The sequence below is a fragment of the Rhyacophila brunnea genome, unplaced genomic scaffold (genome assembly GCF_057557595.1).
Source record: "Rhyacophila brunnea isolate RB1 unplaced genomic scaffold, BYU_Rbru_1.0 scaffold_17, whole genome shotgun sequence".
Classification (NCBI taxonomy): domain Eukaryota; kingdom Metazoa; phylum Arthropoda; class Insecta; order Trichoptera; family Rhyacophilidae; genus Rhyacophila; species Rhyacophila brunnea.
Genome location: NW_028232827.1, coordinates 52,764 through 75,656, shown reverse-complemented (window position 1 = coordinate 75,656; position 22,893 = coordinate 52,764). Strand labels below are relative to the sequence as shown.

At 34.4% G+C, this 22,893-nt stretch overlaps 1 protein-coding gene across 1 annotated transcript in view; it reads right to left on the bottom strand.

Annotated features, from left to right (window-relative positions):
- Positions 1 to 2,897: 2,897 nt before the first annotated feature.
- LOC147073510 (RNA polymerase-associated protein CTR9 homolog) overlaps positions 2,898 to 22,893 on the bottom strand; it is a 43,593-nt gene continuing 23,597 nt past the window's right edge. The window contains exons 3-8 of the mRNA XM_085944558.1: positions 14,236 to 14,330; positions 13,812 to 13,934; positions 10,455 to 10,692; positions 9,954 to 10,226; positions 5,345 to 5,520; positions 2,898 to 3,388 (exon numbers count right to left, since the gene is read on the bottom strand). Of these exons, the coding sequence (XP_085800684.1) occupies positions 5,499 to 5,520; positions 9,954 to 10,226; positions 10,455 to 10,462 (303 nt within the window). The 5' untranslated portion in view covers positions 10,463 to 10,692; positions 13,812 to 13,934; positions 14,236 to 14,330 and the 3' untranslated portion in view covers positions 2,898 to 3,388; positions 5,345 to 5,498. The remainder of the gene's footprint in view (positions 3,389 to 5,344; positions 5,521 to 9,953; positions 10,227 to 10,454; positions 10,693 to 13,811; positions 13,935 to 14,235; positions 14,331 to 22,893) is intronic.

Genomic DNA, 22,893 nt, shown 5'->3' with positions numbered 1-22,893 from the left:
AGACCTTGTGCGTTCATAAATGTTTCGTTATGCATTAATTTATGACGAGCAAGCTTTATATCCAACGCTAGTTACTTTAAAAATCCCAATTTTAAGTACGTTTAATAATAAGACAACCAATAAACAAAATTATAAGTAGTTATTATCCACCTTATCGTTTCGAATGACAGCGTATGAATCATGTATAATTAATAGTTATTAAATATTTGTATTTTGTCATATATTGTCTATGATTATATGTATACTAAGTTTGTTGTCGTTGCCTATCATACGTCAAAATCTTCTGTCACATGTGATGCGCCTCATAGATAATATGATGCGCCTTTCAGGTTTAGGGTACTGGAAATACTATTTAATACAAGTTTATCCGTCTATTTACCACATCCCTGCTTAAGCAGTTATAGTGGATAATTATTGTTCTCCCTAGAATTTTCCCAGCACCTAGTAACTACATTGAAGTATTCTATGGTAACAATGTCACGATAACGTCGATATTTTTTTCATTTCCTAATACCCATCATTTTCTACACACCCAGTGCCGTGGTCAATATTGATGGATGAGCCATAATGCACCAGCACCTATGCCACATACACTCCTTGAAAATAACTAGGATGCCATCTGAACTGAGAGAATCATACTCTGTTTAACACTGTCATGAGACTTGTAGCTCTATAGCACACCGGTGCGCCGCTAGACGGTAGGTGTGTCGCGGTGCATTGCTTGCAAAAAAACAATTAATTTTGTATATTATACGATAATTACTTAATTACCAAATTTGCGTACATATAAAAATATATGTTCGGTAATATATTTTAGCACCTGCATGAACTTAATAAAACAATGCAAAGTCAGAATGAAAATAATATATTGACGTGCTCTGATAAACTAGGAGTTAAGACAAGGATCTCTACAAATGTATCAAAGGACCTACCAGACCACCATTAAAAACAAGCAATTAATTTTGGATCCGTCTCAAAAACAATTAACTTTGCAGCAAAAGAAATTTCATCATTACATTCATACAATCAATACGACTGGGTTCGAAACCCTTTCGCAACCAATGCCGAAAATTCTATAGAAGCGCTTTCGTTGAAGTTGATTTGAGAAACGATGGGACTCTAAAAACTAAATTTTGCAGATGTTCCATTGGCTATTTTCTGGATTTCGGTTAAAAAAGAATATTCTTGGATTTCCGACAAGGAGTAAGATAAACACAAATTACAAATTTGCTCACATATTAAAAATAATTGACTGCAGCGCTATTTTACTACGCTGGTATTAATAATTTAAAATATTCGATTGTAAGTTACAATAATTATTTATTATTATTGTGTCAATATTCGACAAACAAATATTCTTAACCAGACAACTAACCATAATTCAAGTGGATGTATTAATAAATACAAACATTCAATACCATTAATTTTACCTCAAACACCATTTTAAAAACTCTATTTTAGAGTATCACACTGTCTTTAACCTTAGCGATAGGTAGGGGGGGCAAATATCCTAGTCTGGGGTCCCCCTTCAGGATGTGGGGTCCATGTTTTGGTGTATAAATTGTTTAACATGCGGTGTGTCACTGTCTTCTGTGAAGACCTGTGGTGTGCCGTGGAGAAAAGGTTGCGGGGCACTGATTTACATACCGGTGCAAGTCAGTTTACAGAAAGCCAGGCGGGAACCGCGCCAATTTTTATTGCTGATTTTGGCAAAATTCATGAATACAAAAATGAAAACCTAACCTAACAAATAATCCAGTAGGTATATCAGCTATTTTCAAAATTTGTTTGCCGCTGGCTTCCTATAAACCGACAAGAACAATATACCTACCTACTTGCACTGTTTGAAAACACCTCAGAAACATTGGTACTTAAAAAAATATGACACCTGACAGAATTCGAACCTGTATACATTGAATTCTGGCCGATGCACTTTACCAATTTAGTCACCAGTATTATATCCAATTACGGCATAACTAGCCGTAATGTGACTGAAGCTTTTTACAAATTATGCTAGTATTATTGACCTTTGCGGCTTGGTAAGAATACAATGGGACTCAGCTTCCAGCGGTTCCATTAATCGAGCAGATATGTTTTAAAATTGTGTTTTATGTTCATAAAGAATGTCACCTTCACAAATATTGTGATATAGTATATTCTATAAGATCCCTTTAGAGCAGTGTGGACTCCTCCAAAAGTGCAATTAGTAATATTATCAAGGCCTGAACAAAAACGATGCATGAGTGCGAGTGGGAAAGTATTCGACACCCTTATAATCTCTGCGACACGCGCTAGAGTAAGATAAAAGGTCTACATATGTTTGAGTTAGTTTCCAAAAGTATCGCCGACAAATTGTGGTAAATCGCTTCACGTAGCGTCGTAGCTCGTGTTGCTAAATTGCTATTTTTTGTGTTAAACATAGTCATTGGTAAATATTTTTAGTTATTTAAGCAGGAAAGATGGTTTTATGTGTTGTATTAAAATATGGTAGCCGTACTGATCATCAAAAAGATGGTATTACGCTTCATAGGTAAGTTGATATATGTTCGTGATTATTTATTTGTATATTATTATAGAAAATTATATTTTAATTCTAAGCGTCTAGTGCGAGCACTACCGAAATGGTCTATAGTCTCGAACATTTGTAGACGAATGCGTTCGCTCGCCCACAAACCAAACGCATGGCACGCAGCTTCATTTAGCAATGCAACGGGTGGCGTCTAGATGTATCTATAGTCTATGAATATTATGCTCTCTGCGAATATAATAATATTTTATAACAGCTGAGCAAAGGAAAGGGTGAAAAAATGAAATTCAACATTTATCATAAAACATCAATTATTTATTAAAATACTTTAAACTACCTTTCTATTAACAATCATCAATCCAAGAGGTACTTAACTGGGTGGTCGACTTAAACTTAAAAATGTAAGGAGGTGTAACGTGTAATTTCTTTGCTTGGTCTAAATATATTACAATAAATCATCAATATTATAAAGGAAAAATCATGAAATTTATGATACAAAAATGTGTAACGTGTAATTTCTTTGCTTGGTCTAAATATATTACAATAAATCATCAATATTATAAAGGAAAAATCATGAAATTTATGATACAAAAATTAATCAATTTTCTGTGGGTAGGTAGTTACATAGGTAAGTATTGAAAGTAATAAACTTCTGTGACCAATCAAAACGTGGGCGGACATTCTTCTCAGGATGAGCACCATGGTGTAGAGTAGAGAGCCGTTACAAGGCCCAACTCGTCTGGCTCGTAGCAAAGCTATATTGGCTTCCTGGAGTCGATTCGCATACGACACAGCTCGGGCCATGTAAATCAAACCATCCACATTATGGTGAGCGTGGAATTTGTTCAAACAATTCTCATACTGCAAACAAAAAAGCATTGATAAGATTAAGCAAACATGTACAGAAATAATCAGAATATTACTTAAAGTATTTGCTGTATAAACGTATACTACGTAGTCAACAATTTATTGTTTTTACATTTCATTGATTGTTTAACCATTAGATGGGTGAGCAGCACATTGCATAGAAAGCCTTGGGGCATAGATAGCAGTGGTGAAGGGTGGAGGTAGGCTGTTAAGAACTGCCATAAATAGTGCACATTAAACTTTGTCAGTCATGCATATTTTTTTCATTGAAATAAGACAACTTACAGATGGTGTTGGGTTAGTTTTTAAAATTCAATTAAACCCTGCGAAAACAAGTCTTTTACAGATTAACATCCACATAGACTTTTTTGGAATACACTTTTTTATCCCAAATGGCTCCATGAGATTTAGTCGATCACCCTTGTCATATAGATACACATATTTCGGACCATGAATTGGATCTACAATATGGCTGCTGCTCGCTATAAAGATGTGCTTGGTGAATTGTGTGAATCTCTAAACTGTTTTACAAGTTTCACAATGCAGATAATAAACACCTCTTCTCTGAAGTGTATATTGATCTATCTAGTATCAACGATGAAACAAAGACAGATGACAAAATGACTAAGATGGTTATACATAATTATTATATCTTTAAAAATGAAAGTTTATGTCTTGTATATTAATAAAAAATGGGATGATATAACTGCAAATCAGACTGCTCTAATTAAATCCAAGCTTCGATGTCATCTGGGAATTGATCAGTGACTTTCTTGAGATGTGCACGAGCTACATCTCGTTAAGATTGAAAGGTAGATTTAGCGTATAGTGATCCAAGAATTTTTATTATCTCGTAGTTCTTTGGTTGAGCCTTTATGACATTTTTGAAACATTGGGAGGCCCAGTGAAGGAATAATTGTTGAATACAATAAAACAACTTAATATATTTATACATTGGCTTTGCATGAATTATTTAAATTCGCCCACCATACAGTATTAACAATAATAATTACAACATTATAATAACATAGACTAGAACATAAATTTCAGTCCTCATACTTGATAAAAAAATAAGAAAAAACTCAGCAATAAAGTTGGATGGCAAAATTAAAAAGTGGTCACGATCCTCAGCCATGAGTGAACGACCAAGAAGAAGGATGTATGTGGCAGTAAATAATTATGGACCGAGAAAAATGGAGGAAGCTAAGGGAGGCCTTCATCCAACTGTAGATCGACCCCGGCTGATGATGATGACTTGATAAAAAGCTTAGTGCCCATACGCACTTGCGGCAGGCCGCATATCGTTTTTTGTATGCCGGCTAGCCGCAGCGGCCTGCCGCAAGTGCGTATGGGTGAACAAAACAATTATTGTAAAGCAATTTTCTTAAGTGGTGAATACCAGGTCATATTCTATTATATACAAATTTTGATTCATAGATAGCATAAGGATCTCTTCGAATTTTCGTACTGACATACTAGTACTTTTTAATAGTTTAAATTAAATTATAGATTCTTCAAGATGTTACACAAGATTTAACAATGAAACATTCATCAATCTTCCATACATAACTCGAAACAGGTTCAGAAACAAACCTAATTGATAAAAATGTTAGAACATGACATGGGAATCAACCCTAGATTTATCGCATGCCAGCTGAGTCAGCTTGAGAAGATCCAAGATTTTTCGAATGGGTATTTTACTGAGGCTGTTCCAAGTTAAATATTTTCAATGAAGACTGTTACATTCTTAAATCACGTGTATTATTTAGGAATATCAACTGTTAAGCTGTGGACCCAATAGGTTGAGCAAACGATCATATATTTCTTGTAAAAAATATCTGTTATGAGACCTCTTCATGAAGCAGCCGAGATCCACATCGGATTGTAGGGCCAGTAAAAAATATAATTTTAACTGTACGCCTGTACAAATATGATATAAAATATACATACATTCTCTGAATCCCCTCGATAAAATGATATACATCTGCTCGAGGCCAAAGTGCGGCAGGACAAATGCAGAAAGTGCAAACTGCGTAGCCTGGTCGCGGTTTCTCGTGAAAGTTAGTAACAGTTCTCCGCACACAACCCCCGATTCTCTGTGTTGTTATTGGACTTGGATTGTAACCCTGAAAACAAATTACAAGACAACTGAATGAACTGAACTGAGAAAAATTTTCACCCTGCTGAATTAAGCGGATAGACAAGGTTCTTGAATTACTATTATGATTACTAGATAGATGGAGCAATGAGATCTTTTTAAAATTTATGTAGAAAGGATTTTATTCTTTTCGTCATAAATTTCATTTCATACTCATGTGATATATGAAATTTATATCATAATATTTACATTAAGTATGTAATTTTATTAATCAGACATAATTATAGGTTCATATAATTTCTTCATGTTTTCTTTACAGACTTAACGGCCCACATGCTCAGCGTAGGTAAAAATGGAGCTTTTATTATTCTTTTTCTTTTTTCTTTCGACCATGTCCGATCCTAATAGGATCATATGGGCCTCCACAGAGTAGAGGTTTGTATTGACAGATTTTGTTTTTTAGGAGAAATGGATGTCAGCCATTTGCTCAACCTATTAGGTATATTCAGAGCATAATCCTGGACATTCCTTAAACGTTTTAGATAATCTATTTATATAATTTTGAAGCCTTATTACCCTTTATATTTATTTTAAACATTTGATGACTGCATAAAGTATTTTTATTACATAAAATAGTATTTTTTTAAACTTTTCGCTCTAATGTTTTAGAATATAGTCATATTTCGGTACATCCATGTGCAGTGGTATTAATATTTTTTTAGATTCATTATTTTTTAAACGCATTTACAAAACCATTAGTAAAATTAATGTTAACATTATATAGTGACATATTTACGATAAAAAATTATATTTAATAATCTTTGTGATCCCAAATTTAACAAAAATTAGGCATTTTATTATTAAAAAATTGGCACGATTAACACATTTGAAGATAATTCTAAAGAAACTAATTACGAGGGTGGGTCAATAATTCCTTAGAAAAAAGCATTAAAACAGTTTTTATTTTTGTATTTTTTTTTTATTTCTCAACATAATCTCCTTGGAGCTCAATACACTTGGTTAGACGTTTCTCAATTTTTTTTAAACCGTCAGAAAAATAAGTTTTCGGAAGGTCCTCAAAATAAGCATTTGTCCGATCGATGACTTCTTCATTTGAAAAAAAACGTTGTCCACTTAGCCATTTTTTTAAGTTTGGGAAAAGGAAAAAGTCACTGGGGGCTAAATCTGGCGAATACGGTGGGTGGTCGACCAATTCGAACTTCAATTCTTCAATTTTAGCCATTGATCCTAAACATGTGTGAACACGGGCATTGTCCTGATGAAAGAGGATTTTTTTCCTGTTTAAATGAGGCCGTTTTTCTTCAATTTTGTTTTTTAGCTGGTCCAATAAAGATGCATAATAATCCCCTGTTATTGTTTTTCCTTTTTCCAAATAGTCAACGAAAATAATTCCACGTGCATCCCAAAATACAGTAGCCATAACCTTACCAGCTGATTTTACGGTTTTCGCCTTCTTTGGACATGGTTCGCCTTTCGCAATCCACTGCTTTGACTGTTCTTTCGTCTCGGGAGTATAGTGGTGTATCCATGTTTCATCTACAGTCACAAAGCGACGAAAAAATTCATCCGGATTGCGTTGCATGAGCGACAACAGGGCTTTAGAGGCCACCACCCTATTGCGTTTTTTGTCGACTGTGAGCAAACGCGGCACCCATCTTGCAGAAATTTTTTTCATGCCCAATTTGTCATGTAAAATAGAAATGACGCTACCTTTTGAGATCCCTGTAACCTCAATTATCTCACTCAACTTTAATCTTCGGTCACTTAACACCATATCGTGGATTTTATTGATCATTTCTGGTGTAGTCACCTCTACAGGACGTCCTGAGCGTGGTTCATCCTTTGTTGATGTACGACCACGTTTAAATTCATTTAAACAGTTATAAATAGTTGCAAGTGAAGGAGCAGATATGCCGTGAACTAAATCCAACTCATTTTTTATTTCCTTTGCTGTTAACCCTTTTATATTAAAATGTTTAATAACAGCTCTAAACTCAATTTTCTCCATTTTCCATTTTTCCATTTTCCACAAGCAATTTTTTTTTTAAATGTACGAGAAACACACAACAACCCGACCAATCTGATTGAAACTTCGCAGCATACTGAATCGGTAGTGCCGCTGCATGAAAACAAACCGCTTACAGTACTAGTCGCGCCACCTGTCGGCTTTTCTAAGGACTTATTGACCCACCCTCGTATAAGCTATGTCTTTGACCATTCAAATGTGATAAACATTCTACGAATAATGTTTGCTTTATAATAATTATTGACCTAAGAATAAGGTACTATTTTTTGAAATACGCCATATTTATTGGCATTTCCCAGTGGTTAAGCTACAACATACGGCCGTAGCCATAAATTGACAAATGATAAATGAAGTAGGGAGTAAGATCATGGTAATGCCCGTGTTTGAACATGTACCGATTTAAAAAAATATTTTTTTCGGTTAGGTTAGATTATGGTTGTGGCTACGGTCGTATGTTGTGGCTTAGCCACTGGGAAATGCCAATAGAAATGGCGTATTTCAAAATAATACTACCTTATTCTTAGGTCAATAATTATTATAAATCAAACATTATTCGTAGAATGTTTATCAGTTGTGTAATTCATGCGCACTAGAAATCGTATCTGTGGATGATCAGGGTTAAATTATTGTTACACTATAATGGTTTTTCATTGGAAAAAATATTTTAAATATAAAATATTTTTTTTATGAGAAATGGATGTTTAGCCACTTGCATTACCAATTGGATCCAGAGTCATGAGTCATGACTATTTAGAATTTGAATATAAGATAGATAATGCAAAATTGCACTTGGCACATGGCATTCATCCGTAAATCAACAAAACTTAAAAAAACATGAGAATTAATGGATCTTTGATGAAATATGCAAACTCAATTTTGAAAAATTCTAGATATTCATTTTAAGGGGGGACATGCTCGTCGAAGGTCAAAATTGAGTTTTTATTGTATTTTCAAACCATGATCCTGGACACTGCTTAAACGTTGTAGATAATCTATTTATATAATTTTGAAGCCTTATTATCCTTTATACTTATTTTAAACATTTGATGACTGCATGAAGTATTTTTGTTACATAAAATAGTATTCTTTTAAACCTCTCGCTCTAATGTTTTAGAATATAGTCATATTTCGGTACAGAACTGTGCAGTGGTGTTAAGATTTTTTACATTTATTAATTTTTAAACGCATTTATAAAACCATTAGTATAATTTATTACGAGATAATTTTTGTAAAATATTCACGATAAAAAATTATTTTGATAATCTCTGTGATCCCAAATTTGACAAGAATTAGGCATTTTATTATTCAAAAAATCGGCAAGATTAACACATTCGAAGATGATTCTAAAGATATTTATTATAAGCTATGTTTTTGACCATTCAAGTGTGATAAAAATCTTATGAATAATGATTGCTTTATAAGAATTATTGACCTAAGAATAAGGTAGTGTTTTTTTGAAATACGCCATTTCTTTTGTCATTCCCTAGTGGTTAAGCTACAACATACGGCCGTAGCCATAAAATGACAAACTATAATTAAAGTAGGGAGTAAAATTATGTTAACGCGCGTGTTTGAACATGTACCTAACCGAATTTTTTTTTATTTTTTTTTAAACGGTACATGTTCAAACACGCGCGTCAATATCATTTTACTCCCTACTTCAATTATAGTTTGTCAATTTATGGCTACGGCCGTATGTTGTAGCTTAATCACTAGGGAATGACAAAAGAAATGGCGTATTTCAAAAAAACACTACCTTATTCTTAGGTCAATAATTATTATAAAGCAATCATTATTCATAAGATTTTTATCACACTTGAATGGTCAAAGACATAGTTTATAATAAATATCTTTAGAATCATCTTGAAATGTGTTAATCTTGCCGATTTTTTGAATAATAAAATGCCCAATTCTTGTCAAATTTGGGATCACAGAGATTATCAATATAATTTTTTATCGTGAATATTTTACAAAAATTATCTCGTAATAAATTATGCTAATGGTTTTATAAATGCGTTTAAAAATTAATAAATGTAAAAAATCTTAACACCACTGCACAGTTATGTACCGAAATATGACTATATTCTAAAACATTAGAGCGAGAGGTTTAAAAGAATACTATTTTATGTAACAAAAATACTTCATGCAGTCATCAAATGTTTAAAATAACTATAAAAGATAATAAGGCTTCAAAATTATATAAATAGATCATCTACAACGTTTAAGGAGTGTCCAGGATCATGGTTTGAATATACAATAAAAACTCAATTTTGACCTTCGACGAGCATGTCCCCCCTTAACTGAATATTTAAACTATTATATTGAACTATTTTAAATGAGAGATGAGTATATTCTCATTTCACAGATTGACGTTTGCTGTGAAAAATATTTAAAACAATGTAAGTATCCCAAACCTTGCTTTATCCTGATTATTTAGCTTCATAAAGCAATGGCCCATGCCGAAACGGAGACGGAGAACAGCCAGGCGGTTGGGGTTGGTTCTCAGAGTTTCCCTGTAGAAGCCGAGAGCGCTGCGGTAGTCTTTTTTATTGAAAGCGATGCACACTTTCCAGAACAGCGAGGGGATGTTGTTGGAAGATTGATTCACCACAAAATTGAATTGCGCATCCACCGTCCACCACTTTATCACCCTCCAACAAGCACAAGTATGCTCGGCCCAAAAGATTCTGCAAAAAAAAAATACAGATGTACAGCATTTTCGCCGGTAAAGTAAATTCGGCTGTTGTATAATGAAAAATCAGTTGTTTTCATTTTGTTTTTCCAAGTCATGTTGTGAATGGATTGAACTTGTAAATTGTAAAGTTCACTTCATATTATTATATATAAAGAAATTTGAACAAAATTTGACTAGGTTGAATAAAATAGGTAATGAAAGTGGGTAGGTATCGTCTTACATGATCATACATGATGATTTTGTCGGCAGTGGTGTATAGGTTTGTGGCTTTGGTGAACAGATCCCGTTTCATGTTTATATTCTTTTCATGGTTAGCTTCCTGCACGCAGTATGTGGCGAGCATGTCCAGGCACCGCATCTGATCTTTCTCCGAGTTAGAATAATCGATGTTGGCCGCGGTGCGGCCAGCATCCAAGATTTTAATGAAGTCATCAGTTCTTTTTGTTTACGTACGGCACCTGTATAGAATACAAACATTTATATGAGAATACGCAATTTGAAAAATTGAAAGGACCCTCGCAAACGATGCTAATAGAAATCAAGATCCGACAGGTCCCATCCATTCATTCAAATCTCTCTGGACATAAAAATGTGGATAAATGTGGTTGAAAAATTAATCCTACCTACATCGCAATAAGGGTTATTGTTGTACAACATTTCTTTCCAAAACGCTAATGTATATATATATATTATATTATATTGTAGCAAGTAGTTAAATATTAACTTTACCCACATTGCAAAAAAAGGATTATTCGAGATTTTTGAAAGATGTCTTTGACCTATTCTGCAAAACTTGCCCACTTTAATATTGTGATTTTGTATGAAACGGTGTATTATCATGGTACTTATATCAATGTATACAAATGAGTAAGTTTTAATACCCGCTCGGTTATTGTAACTTGGTTTCTATGGGGCACTATTTCTTTCAAAAAGTTTGAAACGTCATATGATGAGCAAGGTCTTTTTTCATTGAGGCATGACCATAATAGATTAAATTGGACTAGAAATCATGCATTCTTGCAGGCCAATCGAGATATCGGGAAGATTCTACAGGTGTCACTCTTAGCACAGCTATGAAAAACGCCCAACGTTCGGTACACCATGGTATACGCTCGACTATGTGTGTCGAGACGTGGTGGTTGGCGATGGAGAAAAGCAAACACCAGAGAGTAATCATTACCCATAAAAATTGATTAAAAAAGTATTCATTTAGTTATTTAGTAAAATATTAATATACCTACTCAAAAGGGTTCGCCATCCAGATTATAATTGATAGTTTTTTTTTCTACAATAGACTGTTTACCCTAGGAAATTGATGGTGACATTCTAACTTCATTATGGTACGTTTACATCTGACACTTATACCCGTATACTTATTTTATGTGTCGGACATAAAATTTCATTTACTGTTTACACCTGCATGGATCTGACATAAAATTCTGGTATACTTCTCGTTGAAATAAAGTCTCGACACTTTATTCAATGGCAACATTGGAATAAATATATGCGGTGTTTACATATGATATTGTAATTTATTCGGACACTTATTTTGTATACTTCTCAAAAACGTTATGTCAGTTGTCAATATGGGAATGTTAAAAAAGAAAGCAGCGAGTGTTATTATTTTAAGTCTTTTGGCAACAAAAAGGAGGAAAAAATGGTCTAGATGGGTGCGGGAATGGATTCAGCGACGAAAAGAACTAGGTGCCTTCCGTTTAATGTCAGAGTTTAAAATCGAAGATCCAACTCAATTTGTGAACTTTAGTTTGCAAGATTGGACCTTTTGCCAAAAAACAAGACACACAATTCAGAAATGCGTAGAAGAACGATTAACAGTAACATTGCGATATCTAGCACTTGATCGTCATTGCATATTCAATATAATATTATCGTACCTAATACGAGTAGAGGTGTGGGCCAAAATGAATTAGGTAATACCATTTGAAGCGCATTTTTTCTTCACAGAGTGCATCAGAATTAATCGTATGTGCCGAGAACAAGCGATATTTTATTTTCGAACAAAATCCATAGAACACGGCACATCCGATTTATTTCTCATTGTCTATGATTTTTGACAGATCGCTACAGTACATTTATTAACGTAAACGTTGGGCATACATTCATGGTGTACCTATGATTATTGATTGTCCGTTGTTTTAGAAATATACATATGCAATTCACTAGGTACCTGTCAAACTACGAATATTGTGTCAGGTACTTGACATAAAAGTAGACGGTGGTCCAACTTCGGTGATATATCGCTCCAAGTTCGAACTTGTCGAAAACGCGGTGTTTACATTTGCGTATATAAGTAGATTGAATAAGTGGTAGGTGAGAGTCGACACACGCAAAATAAGTGGCAGATACAAATATACTTACTGTTTACACTTATGGTACGTTTACATCTGACACTTATACCGTTATACTTATTTTATGTGTCGGACATAAAATTTCATTTACTGTTTACACCTGCATGGATCTGACATAAAATTCTGGTATACTTCTCGTTGAAATAAAGTCTCGACACTTTATTCAATGGCAACATTGGAATAAATATATGCGGTGTTTACATATGATATTGTAATTTATTCGGACACTTATTTTGTATACTTCTCAAAAACGTTATGTCAGTTGTCAATATGGGAATGTTAAAAAAGAAAGTAGCGAGTGTTATTATTTTAAGTCTTTTGGCAACAAAAAGGAGGAAAAAATGGTTTAGATGGGTGCGGGAATGGATTCAGCGACGAGAAGAACTAGGTGCCTTCCGTTTAATGTCAGAGTTTAAAATCGAAGATCCAACTCAATTTGTGAACTTTAGTTTGCAAGATTGGACCTTTTGCCAAAAAACAAGACACACAATTCAGAAATGCGTAGAAGAACGATTAACAGTAACATTGCGATATCTAGCTCTTGATCGTCATTGCATATTCAATATAATATTATCGTACCTAATACGAGTGCAGGTGTGGGCCAAAATGAATTAGGTAATACCATTTGAAGCGCATTTTTTCTTCACAGAGTGCATCAGAATTAATCGTATGTGCCGAGAACAAGCGATATTTTATTTTCGAACAAAATCCATAGAACACGGCACATCCGATTTATTTCTCATTGTCTATGATTTTTGACAGATCGCTACAGTACATTTATTAACGTAAACGTTGGGCATACATTCATGGTGTACCTATGATTATTGATTGTCCGTTGTTTTAGAAATATACATATGCAATTCACTAGGTACCTGTCAAACTACGAATATTGTGTCAGGTACTTGACATAAAAGTAGACGGTGGTCCAACTTCGGTGATATATCGCTCCAAGTTCGAACTTGTCGAAAACGCGGTGTTTACATTTGCGTATATAAGTAGATTGAATAAGTGGTAGGTGAGAGTCGACACAAGCAAAATAAGTGGCAGATACAAATATACTTACTGTTTACACTTAAGTGAATATTGTGTCATACATAAATATGACGATATTAGTGTCAAATGTAAACGTACCATTAAGTGAATATGGTGTCATACATAAATATGACGATATTAGTGTCAAATGTAAACGTACCATTATAAGTACTTACTACTTACGCCAACATTGACATTGACCCAGATGATAAGTGGAATCTCTCTAGGCGAAGAATACTGAGTATTTTTTTTCATCTCATGCGGTAGGTAATAATTGTTCAGGATCCAACTTCGATCACCTAAAAACATTTTAGATTAGGCAAACGAAATTGGTTACGTTAATCACATGTCATAAAATGAAGTAAAATCACATCACAAAACTTTAGCTAGTTCAATGTAATAATATAATTATAACGAAACTATACATTCAAAACACTACATTATTATAAAATAAGTGATGGTTTATCTTTACACTATTATCAAAAATCAAAATGTTTCGAAGTCGCATGACCAGGCACCTGCAGTAGGTACGAGGAACTAAAGAATGACGTCATTACATTTTAAGCCTACTAGAGTAAAAAATAATTGCGCTGTACTTACCCGTGTTATGGGAATTCACCGTCTTCGAGCTGCATTAGAAAACTTGGGAAGCCCCGTAAGGAATTATTGCTTTGCCGTAATCTATTTTCACATTGCTGCAAAATTCATAATATATTATTTTTTCTTATAACGAATAATCGTCAACTTAACCCTTTGTCTATTGTACGGTATAACGATACGCTACGGCCTACGCCAATCGATGTATGAAGCTTCTCTAAGTAACATAGAAAAATAATGAATCATTTCAGCGTATAGGCATGTGGGGCTTATAAAATTTATATCAGAAATACGACTTGGAAGTTAAAGGTTTAAAATAGTATACGATCACTTCGTTATAGTTTTTTAGATCTGCTAACACATAAACAGTAAAAAATAATGATTCATATTATAACACAGCATAATAATTATTAATTATTAATGATTTGCTGTATTTTTTGCCTAACAACGATATTATGGGTCAATGAGAAATGGGACCAGTCTCAGGAAATAAAAACTACAATTGAGATCGCAAGGAGCGCCTTTCTCAAAATGAGACGCCTCCTTAGCAATCGAGATCTTAACCTAGGTCTGAGACTGCGTATGGTACGTTGTTATGTGCTCTCAATTCTTTTCTATGGCATGGAAGTATGGACGCTAAACCAAGAGATGTCACGGAGACTTAAAGCTTTCGAGATGTGGCTGTATGGACGCATCCTCAAAATTCCTTGGACTGACTGGGTGACAAATGTTGAAGTTCTCAATCGAATGGGGAAGGACCGAGAAATTCTACGTAGTATCAAAACCAGGAAACTACAATACCTCGACCACATTATGAGAGGACACATATACAGCATTCCCCAACTTGTCATTCAAGGAAAGATCAATGGGAAGCGTAGCAGAGGACGGCGCCGCATTTCGTGGCTTAAGAACCTCCGTGATTGGTACGAGTGCAGCTCCACCGAACTGTTCCGGGTAGCAGACGACAAAGATAAGATCGCTTTGATGGTGGTCGACCTCCGCTAGGGGATGGCACAATAAGAAGAAGATAGGTACTTATCTCTATAAGGTTTATAGATTTTTAATAACACAGGTTTTCAATACGCCGTAAAAAATCAAATTATATGTGGGTACTTATAATATAAGTATTATTATAATTTAGGTAACTATTCTATTCATACATATACTGCATTCCTAATCGCTGAAAAGCCTCAATTAAAATAAAGACTCAACTCGGTGTTGTCGGCAAGTTAGGTACCTAGGTACCTATATCTCGCCTTAATGCCTAACGTAAGTAACGCCTTAATCTAATATTACGTTCAAAGCTGACTGGAAGAACGAAATAATGAGTTTAATAATTCTGTGAAGATAAAAAAACAGGAAGATCGCCTCTCTTCTAATTATAGCAAGGAATCAATCATTTTGAGGCTGCTGTTGAGAGATGTCCCAAGACTACAAAATGTTATAAAGGTTTTCGCAACGCCATTTTTCCATTGTACCTAGTCACCCAAGCATTTTGAACCTATAAGATACCTAGACGAAATAATATAGCTTGCCAGCGATTATTATTAACCAATGCCCATACAGGTCACATTGAAGTTAAAAAAATGTATGATAGGTAGGTACCTACCTACCATTAGTAATCGAGTGGCAATAGTCGTGCATGATTATCATTTTTGAGGTTTTTACGCCGAATATGTATAATATGTAGGTACATACCTATTTCTATGTATTTAACTAATACATAGATATATGGTGCTTTTATTTATGAATTGGTCATAGCATAGTAGTTGGCCGTTTCAACTTTTGGTTGATAAAATAAGGTATCAGTCATTATTTTATTACGTCGTCTGTTGATATGTATAGCTTGGTCTCCATTTTCATATAGAAAAACTTGAACCAAAATTATTCCCTGTGATTTTTAAAAAAAAGTTATTGGTGAAGAAAAATACAAACACTTCAAAATGATAAACACCAGAAAGGCTGTGAAGACACCCCCAAAAATTATAACTTGTTTCAATATTGTGGAGTTATTTTAAAACATCAGAAAATGAAAAGACCAGAGCAGCATTAACTGTAAGTATTTGAGCATTGTGTTTTTGTCTTTAAATATATTAATGGTTTTACGTGACGAAATTAACTGCTATCATACGTTATTATATATTATATAATATGTTTTCCTTATACGTTAGCGGTGCGTAAAACGTTTCTAATAATTTCAGTAATCCACAGCTGTAAAAAGGTTTAGAAACACTGATTTCGACCATTTTAAGGGACAAATAAACATTTTAAACATAGTATAGAAGTCTGTCAGAAATTTGAATACCTGAATTGAAAACTATTTCAGTCAAACAAATAATTTAGATGGACTAAAATACCTTGTTCAGCAAGAAAAGAAAAAATACCTACGCCAGAAGAGAAAAGGAATCTGACAAAATTACTGAAAAATTTGTGTTTACAATAGACAATGCGTTTTGATATATCCAAAATCTAATGTGTCCAGCACATAATTTAAAACAAAACTTGCCATTCATAATTTTACTCTCTGCAACCAAAAACGATTGATGGTCTTTGCAATGTTTTGATTGAAGTCGAAAGTGGGCTTACTGCAAATTAGCTTTCCAGTGTAATAATATGTCAATAATTTACTCTTCCTCTTCTGCCTCTTTCTACGACGACGACGACGACGACTATAAAACCGCTATTCTGTATAGTGATGGAACAGGGAAAAAAACCAGGAAAAAATTTAGTACTCACCAATGCTTTATTAAATTAATATTGCAATGCCACGTAATATCACCAATGTACATTAAAAAAAGGAGAAGGACCACACTCAAATTGAGGTTGAACGATTCGCTCTGTAATTGAAATGAGGTTGAGAAATAAAAAAAAACGTGTTCATGCTGATTATATAACTGCGTTTAAAGAAGCCTGGAAAAACAAAGCCATACCATGTCACAATCTCCGCCTATAGTAATAGGGAACGACTCTACCTACGCTATGACCGGTCCCAAGCCCGGATAAAGGATGAGGGTTCGTCGTAGGGTTAATCACCCAACACGGTAAAAAAAACCCTGATTACGAACCCCGGACTCCCCATAAACCAACGACCCAAGCAAAGAATTAAGGATAAACGATTATATATACAATGTGGCACATGGAACGTACGCACTATGTTGCAGCCGGGCAAGATGGAGGAGGTTGCAATTGAATTGCATAAGTATAAAATGAGCGTGACTGTATTGCAGGAAATAAGATGGGAGGGCGCAGGTTTCATAAACAAGAGAAACTACACTTTGTATTACAGTGGATCTGCAGGTACGCAGGGTCGCTATGGAACTGGGTTCTTAATCAGCTCTGATATCCGCAGGGCAGTACTAGGATTTGAGCCAATTAGTGAGAGATTATGTAAACTTAAACTGAAAGGTACACTTTTCAATATTACGTTCATCAACGTTTATGCCCCAACTGATGATGCGACCGAGGAAATTAAGGATAGATTCTATGAAGATCTGCAGAGAGCCTGCGAAAAAGTCTTCCCACATGATGCTCTAATTATCTTGGGAGACTGCGACTGAGACTGGGCAAAAGTTGGAAAAGATGAAGCATTTAAATAAGTAGCTGGGCAGCACAGTTTGCATCAAACGACAATCGATAATGGTGAACGTCTATGCTTTTTAGCGGCTGCAAATAATTTATTAATTAGTAGTACATGGTTTAAACATAAAAATATCCACAAAGGAACCTGGAAAATACCTGGAAATAATACATGCAACCAAATAGAATGATCACATTCTTATATCAAAAAGAAGAGCGACAACAGTGGAGGATGTGCGCGTTTGCAGAGAAGCCAATTGCGATTCTGATCACTTCCTGGTGAGAGCAAAATTAAAACAAAAAATCTCCTTAAAACTGAAAAAAGAAGGCCAGAGAAGAACTAAATGGAGAGCTGAAAAATTGAGGGATGAAGAAATTTTGGATAAATACCAGGAATCTATAGAAACAAACTTAAAAATGACTTTAGTAACCGATGATGTGAATGTGGACTGGGAAAATACAAAAAACTGTGTTATCACGAGTGCCACAGAAATTCTGGGGGAAAACAAAGCAAAAATAGATGCAGGATGGTTTGATGCTGATTGCAGGCAAGCACTGTTTGAAAAAAATGAAGCAAGGAAGAAATGCCTACAAAGGGAAACTCGCCAAAATTACGAAACTTATAAAGAAAAGAGAAAAACTGCAACAAAGCTCTGTCGAGAGAAAAAGCGATTGATGCTCAAGAGAATACTTCAAGACATGGAATGTCAAAGAAGAAACAATGATCCCAGAAAATTTTACAAGACTAAATACTATCAACCCTGATTAAACTCCTGTAAGGATAGTGAAGGACAAATGCTGATCAAAAAGAAGGACATTATGGAAAGATGGAAAGGCTATTTCACAACACTTTTAAATCAGGCTTATAATAATGGTCATGAGGAAACGGAAGAAGTATTGTACCACACTGCTGAGGAATTTATTGATGAGCCTACTCTGCCTGAAGTAAGAAGAGCATTAAGAACGCTGAAAAACAATAAAGCACCTGGAACCGACAGGATAACAGCCGAGCTGATAAAGACTGGTGGCCCTACAGTGGAAGCAAATATCCACAAGATAATTCTCAATATTTGGGAAAAAGAAATTCTACCTGAGGAATGGAAGATGGGTATAATAATCGTGCCTATTCTGAAAAAGGGAGACAAAACAATCTGCGATAACTACAGAGGGATCACAATTCTAAACACAGCTTATAAAGTTTTCTCATCTGTACTGTATAGCAGGTTAATGATCTATGGTGAGGAAATCCTGGGAGAATACCAATGCGGCTTCCGACCAAATAGATCCACCATAGATCACATCCATCTCATGAGGCAAACTATGGAGAAAGCGCACGAATACAACCTGACACTCCACCACCTGTTTATTGATTTTAAACAAGCTTTCGCCAGTGTGAATAGGGATAAGATGCTGCAAAGCCTAAAAATACTGGGAATTCCTCTAAAAAAATAAGTCAGATAAAGACCACACTGACGGATACTAATTACAAGCAGATCCAAACAGAGGATGATCGACCATGGTGGCACTATGAAAATAAAAGCAGAAAACGCTGGGCTGGAAATAAACCAGTCAAAAACTAAGTATATGGTCAGCACACGCGATCAGGTACCGCTGCAGAATATAGTCATAGGACAGCAGTGGCGAAGGGTGGAGGTAGGCTGTTAAGATCCGCCATAAATATTACACACTTAACTTTGTCAGTCATACATACTTGTTTTCATTGAAATAAGACTACATTTTACAGATGGTGTTGGTTAGTTTTTAAAATTCGATTAAACCCTGCGAAAACCAAGCCATAATAGATAATAATCAAAAAATACTCGTATATCTATAAAATATCTAAAATTATGCAATTAAATCACACATAAATTTGGATATTTTATAGATAGAATAATAATTTTTATCTAATATAGTTTGGTTTAGGCATAGCTTGATGAATTAAAAAAATGAACCAACAATAATATGTGTCATACGTATTCTTAATCTAACGAAAACAAATAAGTAAGAATGAAAAAATGTGCACAATTTTGTCATATCGCCTAAAATATACCAATACTATTATGGTTTGGTTAAGACAGGGTTTAATTGATTTTTAAAATCCAACCAATACCATCTGTAAATTGTAGTCTTATTTCAATAAAAACATATACATTTGACTGAAAAAGGATAATGTGCACTATTTATGGCGGATCTTAACAGCCTACCTCCACCCTCCGCCACTGTAGGACAGCATGCATATGAAGGGGTGGACAAGTTCACGTATCTCGGATCCAGCCTAAATACCCAAAATAAGACAGCAGAGGAGATAAAAATCCGCCTTATCTCCGGGAATAAATGCTGGCATGCCTGCAAGCGACTGGTGGGGTCGAAAATTCTAGGCCGAAGAAGTAAACTTCTAATTTATAAAACGATTATAAGGCCAGTGGTCACTTATGGCTGTGAGACTTGGTGCTTGACTCAAAACGAGGAAAACAAATTAGCTGTCTTCGAGCGAAATACTCCGCAAAATCTTTGGACCCACGTTGGAAAATGGGAACTACAGAATTAAAATGAACCACGAGTTGGAAGAGCTGATTGAACAGCAAACAATCATAAGACACTGTAAGTTCCAAAGACTACGATGGGCGGGACATGTGGAGAGAATGCCTGAAGTTAGAGCGCCAAGGATCATGACGAAGTGGCTATCCCAACGGAAGAGACCCAGAGGCCGTCCAAGAAAGAGATGGGCTGACGCCGTAGAAATTGACTGGCTTCATATAGGAAGATCCGGTAACTGGAGAAGTGTGGCGAGAGACCGGAGTGAGTGGAGAGCGGTTGTGGAGGAGGCTAAATCCCACCCCGGGATGTAGCACCGTGGAAGAAGAAGAAGATACCATGCTACATATTTATGCCATCATTTTAATAAAAAAAATATTGGTGTTAGATTTTAAAAATCCATAGGTACGACCAGGAGGAAAACTAATGACTTATATTCGAGCACTGCAATATAATGAATCTAATAAATGGAAATATTAATTTCAAACTGCGTTTTGGTGAAGAATAGCAAGAGCTCCCTCCAATCTCTTTGTCCCTGTACGAATAAATTAAAGTACTATTATGCAACCAAAATTCTTTGCAGCCTTCCTCAACTATATCAAGAAAGGCATGAAATAAAATAACTAAGAATACCTTCAGTTCTTGAAAATAAGTATGGTGGCTGATTATCACTAATTTTATAATAATCTGTCATTTCAAAGCTAACTCGAAAATTAAAATGAATTAAATATTATTTTGTTCATTTATGTGATGCTTATTACCCCTATTTATGCGATTTTATTGAATATTCAGACATAATGTAGACAAGCAATAGATACTGTAAAGCTTGGTGCTGTTTATTTTAATTCAAACATTGTAACTCCCAGCTCAAATCTCAAAAAAACAAAAGCAAACATGTAACTCCTCTATATTCTATGTTAATAAATATTTTGTAAAAATGACCAGATTTACTCATTTATAACATTAAAATACTAAAAGTGTTCAAATTTCCTAAACCAGTCCGTTTTATTTTAAAACAGTTTTTTCTTCCTTCTGTGAAGTTGGTTAATACGGAGTTACAAGTTCCGCGCATTTAGTTGACGAAATGTCATTCCAATATTATCTTTTGAAGAAAATATCGTTGCATAAAAATACATTGCATTTTTCAAAAATATGCATACCAACCTAATTATTGTATTATAACTTATTTATTTTTTATTACGGATCATAAGTTAAAAACAGTAGGTAAGTATAATTATTATTTACTGCGTTTTTGCTTATGAAACTTACATTCATCCATTCACAATCATAAATAAAAAGACAAATTTTAAGTTTAATAATGATTTTTTTTAAATTTTGACACTTTTGTGTATACAAAATATTTATTTTTAAGTAATCTATTATAAACCGAAATATTTAGAGAGCATACACCGTTTTGGCTATTTTGCGAGATTCTTTTGACTGGATCTTTCAAACGGATGCGGTTGTTTTTGTTCGGGATATTTTGACGAGGAACTTAGTGAAAATGGAAAAATTGGAATTTTTCGCGTAATTTACATGGAAAAACAATACAAAATACATGAAAAATCATGTAATTAAATTACTCAAAGGTGTGCATTTAAAAAATGTGGAAAAAATATGTTTGATGTTAAAACTTAACGGCCATTCAAAATCAAATTTATAGCTTAATATAAGAGATAAAAAATTGAAAAATCATGTTAAAAGTTTAAAAAAATATATGTAATCGTATGCACCTAACAAAATAATTTTAAGGTAAATTTAATGGTTCAAGTATCAAGTCACTAAATTTAAAAAAATAATATCTCTCAAGATATAATCTCTAAATCAAAAAAAGTACATGCACAAACGTAAGCCAATAATAGGCAAATTGATGACCTATTAAAAAATTAAAAAAGTTTGTTGGATGGTTCTACTTAACGTTCATCAAATATTTCATATCGAATAACTCACGCACTATATGAGAAAAAAATAAAAAAAGTATGCATAATTGCGCATTAGCTATGCGACAAGAGATTTCACTAAAAAAAATATTTTTAAACCCACGCAGTCAGGTTTTGCATACAAACTTAAAAATTAAATAGCGCGCTGAATACAGATGAAAAGACAAAAAAGAATCGTGCACTAACGTTAACTATCAACGCACTAGTGCTTACAATTTAAATTTTGAAAAAAATATAAGTTTAGTGACACAAGTATCCAGCATTTAGCTGGGTCACCCAAATTGAAATGCGAATAACCCCCTTAATGTGCGTGCACAAACGAAATAAACGCGTGCACAAACGTGCACTAACGATGCACAAACGAATGCACTCAAAAAAAGTTGGAATTTCAACATTGGGTGACCCAACGTTTAGCTGGAACACCCAATTTGAAATTGGAATTTTTCGGTTATTATAGGTGCACAAACGAAAAAAAAACGTGCACAAACGTGCACTAACGATGCACAAACAAACGCACCCAAAAAAAATTGGAGTTTTAACATTGGGTGATCCAGGTAAATGGACCTGCTTGTGGGGCCAAACGCGAAATTCGCATCAAATCCAAGCGGTA